The following is an 11,208-nucleotide window of genomic DNA, read 5'->3' on the forward strand; positions in this document are numbered from 1 at the left end:
GAAATCACAGAATTGAAGTGGTGGCCCACTTAGGTATCAAAAACGTTGTGCCGAAGACAATTATGCAGCTTATGAATGTGGAAGGACTGACGCGAGAGAACGTGGCGAGTCATTTACAGAAGTATAGATTGTATATGGAGAGACAGGGTAATGAGGGGCCTTCTTCTTCTTCTTCTTCTTCTTCTTCTTCTTCTTCTTCTTCTTCTTATGATTTGCTTAATTCCACGTCGGTGAAGCAGAGTTTGTGTGAGTCCGGTTCATTATTGAATAGCATATCAAAGTAGAGAGAGAAAGAAAATAGTGTAACTGAATAACGTATTTAGTGGCTTAGGGTTAGCAGGTAACCAAAATTAAATATTTTGCTATAAACATTAAAAGGTATCTATAGAATATAATTTTTTAGATGTGATTTTATGTAAGTTAATTTCAATATTATACATGGAATAATAACTGTATGATTATAATATCATGGGTGATTATGTGATTCGAACAGATGAAATGAATCCTATGTAATCGTGGATGTGTACAATCCGTGGAATGAATATTCTGGAGGTGTCCATCTCCACCTAAAAGAGATCCAAAAAATTGCTTTTTCATTTTAATGTTTGGCTGAAATACATGGAGTCATTTTTATTTTATTTTTTGACAAAAGGGAGATTATATATAAAACTACGAAATATTGTTTGTTACATCATCCAGAAAACAACAAGCCTTAAGGACATTTATATTGCCCTAGTTGGCTAGCCTACAACATACATCAATACTAATAGTCTTAACAAAATAAACACATTCCGCCCTATCTGTAGCCAGCTTATTTATAACATAAGGGGGTTGTCTGTGTAGGAGTTGATGTTCCTTTCCATCTTTAAGATCTTCCCTTGCTAGCTTATGGGTTACTTTGTTCCCTTCTCTGAAATTATGGATGATTGTCGGCTGCTTCAGCTGGAGTATTAACCACCTGCAGGTGCATATAATCAAAACGTGAGAAGCACACCTAGAATTAATTAGTTTGATTACCTCTGTTGCGTCTGTTTCAATGATCAAATGAGTGTAACCCTTCGTCAGAGCTATGTTGAGACCCTCCTTAAGTGCTAGTAGTTCAGCCTGAAGAGGTGAAGTTGCTAGGCATTGGTGTTGGAAACCCATTATCTAGTTGCCATTATGATCTCTGACTAGACCTCCTAAACCCCCTAATTTGTCCTTATCTTTGAACGCACCGTCAATATTGAGTTTGTAGAAGTTTGGGTAGGGCTTGTGCCATGCAACTTTAATTGCATGGGAAGAAACAATAATTTGTTCATTTTCAGTGAGTAGCTTATACTCAGTTGCTAGAACTATGACGTGTTTTGGATTAAAGTTGTAGCTTGTATTAGAGTAATTGTTGTTATTTCGATTGAGCCAAATGCTCCATAGGACAAAAGGATATAGATCTTTCCATGGGAGATTAGGGGTGAGAGTGATGATATTTAAATTATTAATGTTTTCGCCAATGGGGCATGTTATGAATTGGGGAGGCATTAAAAACCCCTTATGTTCCAGTAATTGCAAAATATACTCAATTGTTTCCTTATCGGATCCTATCAAATATTTCACATTTTCTATGATTATCTCTATTTCAGGTATTCGGGGAATCCTCCTTAATAGACGAAATGTTCCTATTATGTCAATGCCAATTGAATCAATGTTATTAGCTGTGAATTCGAACTTTTTGGTATTTTCTGTTTCTTCGGATGATATGATGGGTCAATCATTTGCTTCATTGGTTCCAACGGTGGCAGCTGCGGAATCTGCTATTGGGTTAGCTATTTTCGTTATTACTTTCCGAGTCCGAGGGACTATTGCTGTAGAATCTATTAATAGCATTCAAGGTTAAAGATGACTCCTAGAGAGTTACCAAAATACGAAGTTCTCTTCTCCTTTCTTTCTCTTCTTTCTTTTTGATACTTGGTTGGCAGGGTCAGTAATTTATAACAGCTTTTCGAAGAGAAATTTCCATCCCCAGTTAGATCCCAAGTCATGGTGTTGCTTGAGCTCGTCAGGTTAGATTTTTTTAGTTTTTGAAGGCTAAAAATATAGCAGAAATTAGTAGTGAAAAACACTATAGATTTAGTATGCATCTCTGTGTATGCTTGAGTTTTATGAATATGCATCAACTTTAAACTTTGTCATGAAATTGTTAATATTTGAGGTATATTCATTCTGCATCTTTATCAGACAATGTTAATCAGCTCTAACTGATATTCTCAAATAAAACATGTACGTACTATTTTCTTTAACGAAAGAAAAGGAGATACACTGACCAAGGAAATGGCTTGAGTGATGAGATTGATATGTATAAACTCACTGTTGAACAAAATTCTGCTTTCTGATATGTTATCATTTTGATGAGTCAAAATCAGTTTTGCTAAAACGCAAAAATGCCTTGACATTGTGATCATTTCCCTGGGACCAAAATGCATGGAGTATAGAAAAAGTCTTCGTAATTCGTAATAATTGTCCATAGCCAGTGTGACCAGGAGGTCACGGGTTCGAGCCGTGGAAACAGCCTCTTGCAAAAATACAGGGTAAGGCTGCGTACAATAGACCCTTCTGGTCTTGCCCTTCCTCGGACCCCGCGCATAGCGGGAGCTTAGTGCACCGAGTTGCCCTTTAGCCACTCTACCACGAGAGTGCTCATACTCTCACTAGCACATGTACATGATAATTCTACCTACCAAGACTGATGCAGATGAGAAGAAATCACCTAACAGTTGGAAAACAGTCACTCTTGAGTGCTCATGTGATGAAGTAACCATATATAAGAGAACCAAATTCAAGTACTCAACAAAGCTTTGTGGTAAAGTTGCAGGCCTCTATTGAAGCAGGAATCCAGATAGTTTTTTTATAACCAAGAGCAAATGCAGATGGAAAAGGAACTAGCTTTCAACCAAAACGGTTATTGAACAACACGATTTAGAATTACAAAAATTAATACAAGCAATAAGACGTGGTTTTAACCATCAAGACCTCTGTGCCTTATGATCTCGACACCTAAATAGTCAACAGATCCTTGAACAGCCACATGCGGCTTCCCAACTTGAACACGAACAGCAGATACCTGTGGATACTTGTCGAGCGTTGTAGATGCTATGAGCTCAGCCACCTTCTCTAGAAGTTTTCTAGGTGGACCCTCCACAACCTCTTTCACTATTCTGCCAATTCTCGGATGAAAATTATATCATGGCAATGTCATGCCCAAATAACCATAATGATCAACAGAGAAAATTGCTCAGCAAAAAATAGTTATTTCCGAGAATTGCTTAAGATATGAAAATTAACTGTCGTACAAGCAAACACAGGCCAAATTATTGCAGCATGACTAACTAGGACCAGCAGGCAATCTATATGTTAAGACCAATAGGAAAGCCATTTCAATTCAGTGACAAAATCATCGAATGTTCGATCTCAGTTCTGGTGTCATTAAGTTTGGTGGTTGTTTCTCAAGTCTACATATCTTATTCTAAAAGTAGCTGTCTTAGCTAATCAAACCTAGAGTACTAATCAAGACAACATCATTTCCGTTCGCAGCATATATTACATAACCAAGGGGAAGGTGGTTTTCGCCTTCGCTAACGAAGCTAGATAACTAGAACAAGGGAAATTCTTGGCATTTTGGTTCCTTCTAAATAAGTTCATTTTCAAATGGGTTCCTGCACATATTATTTGAAGCTTGATAGCAAGTCCTACACTACAGGACATAGAAGAGCGTCAAAAGGTAATCAAGCTTGTCAAGAATGGTAAAGCAATAGGGTCCAACTTCTCTCGGTCCCTGACTCTATAAAGAACCATTATGAACCAGTAAAAGATTACCAGATAGTACATTAAATCTTTAGTGATGTTAACAACATGAGACCACAGGATACTTAACCCTCTTTCCTCCTCAATCTGGACAATGTCCCTCTCAAATTATCGTCTAACGGAAGAAAGTTGCACTAGAGCAAGGTGTGAAGCAAGGAAATAACGGGAAAATGTCACTTTCTTTTTATGTTCGCCATCTTCTCCCAAGAAAATACATGACACCTCGGAAAAGCCCCACCACCAAAAAATAGTTCTACAGCTTATGCCAAGTAAAGCATGAACTTTATCAAGTTTGCATAGTATGATGGAGATTCAAAAATAGTTCTACAGATTCAACCTTTCTCCTAGTGGTCAACAGAGTAAATAATGTTACTTTCTTCTTACATATTATAAGGAACAAAATTGAAATAAAGCACAACTACTTCATCTACAATGCACTAGAGGATACGTCAAGTAGAATTCCAACAAAGATACAGTAAATCCTCACTAATTGTCGCACTCATCGTATTTCCTTCGCAGTAGTAGATCAACATAATTCCAAACTGACAAAAGATTGCTTCAAGGAGAAAAAAAATTCCTATTCATTTTGATTAACCACTCTACACAATAATATTTCATCTAGCCTGGAAAAATAGAGCTTTGACGATAAAGAACAAACAGGGGAGAAGTCCTTGTTTGAACTAAACCAACAGGATTAGATATAGGTTCCTGTTGTGGCTTCAGAATACAATACAAAGGTGTGGATATATCCATTAAGTAACATGATTCTTTTTAAAAAGCTATCAAGTGACATGATATACATATTAAATGGCTCTGAAGGAAAAAACAAAAATCTCCTACAATAATGACAAGAACAATTTCCCAAAGACAATGTATGACTGAATTTTCTACAGTTACTTAGCAACAAGGAATTGCTTCAGGGCAACAATGGATGATATAAATGAAATACATTCTTCTATGAGAGATTGTTAATGATAAAAATTGTCAAACATTAAATTTTCATACATCTGTTTTTATTTGTTTATTTCAATTTACCCACAGGGAAACTGCTGAATCATCAAATCTTCCTATTTGTTAGAGAATACTTCCCATTTTAGATACAACAGAATGAATTTCAATCGACATAGTGAGCGTAGAGCCCTAATACTTAACTGAAAAGGCTCATTTCACAAAGTTTATCAGTTACAATTGCAGTAACCACTTACTTGTATATATCAGTGTAACTTAGAGTATCTGACAAACAGTCAGATTTACCAGCTGGCCGAAGATCCATCCAAGCATCAACATCGACCAGGAACTTCTGCCCCAGCTTCGTCTCTTCTGGCTTCACCCCATGATATCCGTGGAACTTTAAACCCCTAAGCACAAGCTTGTCTCCTTTTGGTATATCCATGTGACCTGTCACTGATCCTCTTAAACAATGAAATAAAGAGAAGGCCATTTGAATCAATTATGTACATGTAATCTCATGTGTAGCTGCCTTAAAGCAGTTCTAAAACATTTGAAATAAAGCACCTACACAACAGTTTTAAAAAATTGCAGGGCGCAAATATGGCAACAAAGTTTGAATTTTTGCAGCCTTGCAGTATTTTGGGGCCTCGGGAAGTTCAAATGATCTTCAAATAACAGCGGCTGATAAACTCAATTCTTAGTTTGGTATTAAATACTCATTGGTCTATATAAGCTTATCTTATCAGGCTCCACTTGTAACATAACTAATGTATATCAGGCTAACAACAACAACAACAAACCCAGCTTAATCCCATATATGGGGTCTGGGGAGGGTAGTATGTACGCAGCCTTACCCCTATCCTATAAAGGCAGAGAGATTGTTTCCGATAGACCCTCGGCTAAAGAAACGGTAAAAATAAAGTAACAAGCAAAATGTATATCAGGTTTTACATAGAAAATTCTACTCTTAGAAACCTTGTATGCCGTGATAAATGCATAGACGATATTCACTCACAAATCTAGAGACTACTTAAACTGATTATGCCATCATTATGGAATAGTCAAAATATCTATTCTTCAGGTTGTAAACTGATTCCTTTACCTTTTCAGAAATAAAGATTACAGAATAAAATAAGAAAGTTGTATAACATATATTCAAGGAAAATTTCATTCCAAATAGTAGCAAGTCACATTAATTGGGACAAAGGAAGTATTCCATAAAGCAATCCTAACAAAGGACTCAGCATTAGCCTTCCATCATTATCAAAACTTTGCAAGTTGGAACTTTACCCTCAAATCTTTACAACCAGACAAGTTCTAGGTAAACAGAAACAGAAAAAAAGGGGCAGGTTAAGCGCACGTGACGGGTTTGAATGTCTGGCCTCGTATTTAAGTAGAAAAAGTAGAGGAGCGAGTCCATTATCCATCGAGTTTCACACCATGCGCCACTAGCCCTAGAGAATTTCTCGGTTATATAATAACAACTAAACCTTAGTCCCAAACAAGTTAGTGTCGGCTATATGAATCCTCAGTGACAGCTGAATTGGGGTAAATGGGAGGGACAGCTCAGCATCTAAAGTTCTCAACTTTTTAAAGCCCTTAAATGAATTTGGACCAAAGAAGCATTTTTCAACTAAATAAACACAGATATTTCAGCATTCAATACAACAAATTCTAATTCAATCATAAAAGCAATAACTTTACATGGTCATATACCAAGAATCAATTGAAACCCACTTCACTAATCTAATTTGTTTGAACATTAAAGATTTTTTAAAGACCCACAAAAAATATATATCTGAATGAGTATCAAATATTGCAGAAAATAAGGAAGAAGCAACTGTTGAAAACGAAGAGAAGATTTTTCAAAGTACTTACTGGTGCTGGGTGATGCCATGAATGGTTAAGTCAGAAAAGAAGCAAGAAAATTGGTGCATCAGTGCTCCTCCTCTGAATGTGCCCGAACCATCTGAGTCTTACTTCCCGCATCTTGTCCTCCATGGGGGCCACACCCACCTTCTCTCGAATATCTTCATTCCTAATCTTATCCATCCTTGTATGCCCGCACATCCACCTCAACATCCTCATCTCTGCTACTTTCATCTTCTGGATGTGTGAGTTCTTTACCGGCCAACATTCAGTTCCATATAACATGGCAGGCCTAACCACTGCTCTATAAAACTTACCTTTTAGTAACGGTGGCACTTTCTTGTCACACAAGACTCCCGACGCTAACCTCCACTTCATCCACCCCACCCCTATACGGTGTGTGACATCCTCGTCAATCTCCCCGATCCCCTGAATAACCGATCCAAGGTACTTGAAACTACCCCTCTTGGGAATGACTTGAGAGTCAAGCCTCACTTCAACTCCCGCTTCCGTCGGCTCAACTCCAAATTTGCACTCGAGGTATTCCGTCTTCGTCCTGCTCAACTTGAAACCTTTAGACTCAAGAGCATGTCTCCAAATCTCTAGCCTCTCGTTGACGCCGCCTCGTGTCTCGTCAATTAGAATAATGTCATCAGCAAATAGCATGCACCATGGCACCTCCCCTTGAATATGATGAGTCAGTGCATCCATCACCAGGGCAAATAGGAATGGGCTGAGCGCAGACCCTTGGTGCAACCCCGTAATAACTGGAAAGTGTTCAGAGTCGCCTCCTACTGTCCTAACCCGAGTCTTAGCTCCAGCATACATGTCTTTAATCACCCTAATATAGTCAACCGGGACCCCTTTATCCTCTAAGCAGCTCCATAAGACCTCCCTAGGAACCCTATCGTACGCTTTCTCCAGATCAATAAACACCATGTGGAGATCCTTCTTCCTATCCCTGTACTGTTCCACCATCCTCCTAATAAGGTGGATAGCTTCTGTGGTAGATCGCCCCGGCATGAACCCGAACTGGTTGTCTGAAATAGACACCGTCCTTCGCACTCTCATTTCTACCACTCTCTCCCAAACTTTCATGGTATGACTTAGTAATTTGATGCCCCTATAGTTGTTACAGCTCTGGACATCACCTTTGTTCTTATACAACGGGACCATTGTACTCCACCTCCACTCTTCAGGCATCCTATTAGTCTTGAATATAACACTAAACAATGCAGTAAGCCATTCCAAGCCTGCTCTACCCACACACCTCCACAGTTCAACCGGAATTTCGTCTGGCCCGGTAGCTCTGCCCCTTCTCATCTTACGCATTGCCTCCATGACTTCATCGATCTCAATGTCCCTACAATTACTTACTTCATGGTGACTGTCGGCATTCCTCGATTCCCCAAGTATAATATCCTGATCCCCTTCTTCACTTAGAAGTTTATGAAAGTAGGTCTGCCACCTCCTCTTAATCTGGTCATCTCCCATCAAAACTTTGTCGTCATCATCTTTTATGCACCTCACTTGGTCCAGATCCCGAGTTGTCCTCTCTCTCGCCTTAGCGAGTCGGAATAACTTCTTCTCCCCACCTTTGTTCCTTAGTTCCTCATACAGACGAGCAAAAGCTGTCGTCTTAGCCTCCGTCACTGCCATCTTCGCCTCCTTCCTAGCTACCTTATACCTTTCACTGTTCGCTCTCTTCTCCTCCTCGTCAGTGCTTCCTACTAACCGCAGGTAAGCCGCCTTCTTTGCTTCCACTTCCACTTTTAAAAAAGAATATTTCTCACAAATTAAAGTATTAATCAATTATATTTAAGTGATAAAATTATTTAATTAACTTTAAATTTTTTTAAGGACAAAATCTCAAATTATGAGGACCTTTGAATTTAAATTGGTGATTTACGACTTTACTTGTGATTTATTGATCATTTACATTGTATATCAAACAAATTTATTTAGTTTTGAGGAGATAAATCTAAATTTCAAGTTAGACTAGGAGTAATTCGAGAATTTGACTAATTCATTGAAGAATTTTGTCAAACACTTATAGAGCCAAATGAAACAGAAAAATAAAAGATGATGACAAGGAAACCCAGCAGAAAACAACAATTAAATGAAACAGAAAAACATAGGATGAGAACAAGAAAACCCATCAGAAAACAGCGATCAAAATGCAAAATCCAAATGAATTACAGAACATTGCAAGATAATTATGAAATAAATAACTGAAAACAGTGGTAACATAACCCTCACCTAAGATAAGAAAAACCTCTGCCAAGAAAAATTAAGAACGAAGAGGAGTTAGAGAGAGCATAATTTTAGTTTCATGACCGTAAAACACCAAAAAATGAGGAACGATCATGGTGGGACGGTGACTATGATTCCTTAGATCGTATTTGGTGTCTCAGAAGAATTTTAGGAGATCCGAGTCCAGGGGACCTGGGCCCATGTAGAAGGCGTGGTCTATAGCACACGAAAATATGGGAATCGGGCGGAATTCCAGTTTCATGACTGTAAAATGCCAAAAAATGAGGAGCGGTCATGGCTGGGGGGGGAGGGGTGACAATTTTTACTTATGTCATATTTGATGGCCAAAAATAATTTTAGGCGATCCGGGTCCGGGGGCCCGGGCTCACGCGGAAGGCGTGTGCTATAGCACTCGAAAATATGGGAATCAAGAGAAATTCTAGTTATATGGCCGTAAAACGCTAAAAAACGAGGAACGCTCATGGCGGGCCGGTGAAAATTGTGACTTAGGTCATGTTTGATGGCCTAGAAATATATTTGGCAATCTGGGTCCAGGGGCCAGGCCCACGCGGAAGGCGTGGGTTTATAGGAGACGAAAATATAGGAATTGGGCGGAATTCTAGTTTTATGGCCCTAAAATGCGAAAAACATGAGGGACAGTCATGGCGGGGCGGTGACGATGGTTCATTAGGTCGAATTTGATGGAAAGAATTTGTTTTAGGCGATTCGGGTATGAGGGCCCAGTCCCACGCGGAAGGCGTGGATTATAGCATACAAAAATATGAGAATTAGGTGGAATTTTAGTTTTATAGCTATAATACGCCAATAAAGGAGGAAAAGTCATGGCGGGGTGGTGACTATGGTTCCTTAGGTCGTATTTGATAGCCCAATTTTTTTAGGCGTTCTGGATCTGGGGGGTCGGGCTTACGCGGAAGGCGTGGGCTATATCGTATGTAAATATGGGAATCGGGCGGAATTCTAGTTTTATGGCTGTAAAAGGCAAAAAACGAGAAACGCTCATGGCAGGGTGGTGACTATATTTACTTAGGTCGTATTTGATGGCACAAAAAAATGTAAGGCAATCCAGATCTGGGGGACTCGCGCTCACGCGGAAGGCATGGGTTATAGCACAAAAAAAGTGGGAATCGGGTGAAATTTCAGTATTATATCCGTAAAACGCCAAAAAATGAAGAACGATCATGGCGGGGTGGTAATTATGGTTCCTTAGATCGTATTTGATGGCTCGAAAAACCTTTAGGCGATCAGAGCCCGGGGGACCCAGGCCCACGCGGAAGGCGATGGTTATAGAACACGAAAATATAGGAATTGGGAAAAATCCCAATTTTATGGCTGTAAACGGCGAAAAACGAGGAATGATCATGGCGGTGAATATGGTTCCTTAGGTTTTATTAGATGGCCTAAAAATTTTAAGGTCCCGGGGCCCGGGCGCATGTAGAAGACATGGGCTATTGCACACAAAAATATTGAAATTGGGCAAAATTCAAGTTTTATATCGTAAAATGCCAAAAAATAAGGAACGGTCTTGGCGATGACTATGGTTCCTTAGGTCGTATTATATGGCCTAAAAAATTTGAAGGTCCGGGGGGCCGGGCCCACGTAGAAGACATGGGCTATTGCACATAAAAATATGAAAATTAGGCAAAATTCAAGCTTTATGTCGTAAAACGCCAAAAAATAAAGAATGGTCATGGCGAGGTGGTGACTATGGTTCTTTAGGTCGTATTTGATGGCCCGAAAATTTTTTAGGCGATCAAGGTCTAGGGGACCGGGCCCACGCGGAAGGCGTGGGCTATAACACACGAAAATATGAGAATCAGGCGAAATTCCAGTTTTATTGCCGTAAAATGCCAAAAAATGAGGAACGGTCATGGCCCGGGGTGACTATGATTCCATAAGTTGAATTTGACGGCCCGAAAATTTTTTTGGCGGTCGGGGTCCGGGGAACCGGGCGCATGCGGAAGGTGTGGGCACACACGAAATATGAGAATCGGGCAAAATTCCAGTTTTATGGCTGTAAAACACCAAAAATCGAGGAACGATCATGGAGGGATAGTGACTATGCTTAATTAGGTCATATTTGATGGCCCGAAATAATTTTAGGCGACCCGGGTCTAGGGGCCCGGGCTCACGCGGAAGGCATGTGCTATAGCATATGAAAATATGGGAGTCAGGCACAATTACAGTTTTACGGTTGTAAAACGCAAATAAACGAGGAACAGTCATGGCAGGGGGTGACTATGGTTCCTTAGGTCAAATTTGATGGCCTGCATAATTTTT

At 39.6% G+C, this 11,208-nt stretch overlaps 1 protein-coding gene across 3 annotated transcripts; it reads right to left on the reverse strand.

The window, feature by feature from the left end:
* Positions 1-2,780: 2,780 nt before the first annotated feature.
* Positions 2,781-6,720, reverse strand: LOC104227093 (dihydroneopterin aldolase 1-like). 3 transcript variants are annotated; one of them, XM_070171707.1, is made up of 3 exons: positions 6,667-6,720; positions 5,043-5,235; positions 2,781-3,191 (listed from the first exon to the last, which is right to left on the reverse strand). In XM_070171707.1, exons 1-3 carry the CDS (start codon positions 6,683-6,685, stop codon positions 2,993-2,995), a joined length of 411 nt encoding a protein of 136 aa, XP_070027808.1. In that variant the 5' UTR covers positions 6,686-6,720; the 3' UTR covers positions 2,781-2,992. The 3 variants fall into 3 exon arrangements, with proteins under 3 accessions (XP_070027808.1, XP_070027807.1, XP_070027809.1); XM_070171706.1 differs by having other exon boundaries at positions 5,043-5,241; XM_070171708.1 differs by having other exon boundaries at positions 5,043-5,249.
* Between the last annotated feature and the right edge of the window lie 4,488 nt (positions 6,721-11,208).

Source organism: Nicotiana sylvestris, chromosome 4 (assembly GCF_000393655.2).
Source record: "Nicotiana sylvestris chromosome 4, ASM39365v2, whole genome shotgun sequence".
NCBI classification, from domain to species: Eukaryota; Viridiplantae; Streptophyta; class Magnoliopsida; order Solanales; family Solanaceae; genus Nicotiana; species Nicotiana sylvestris.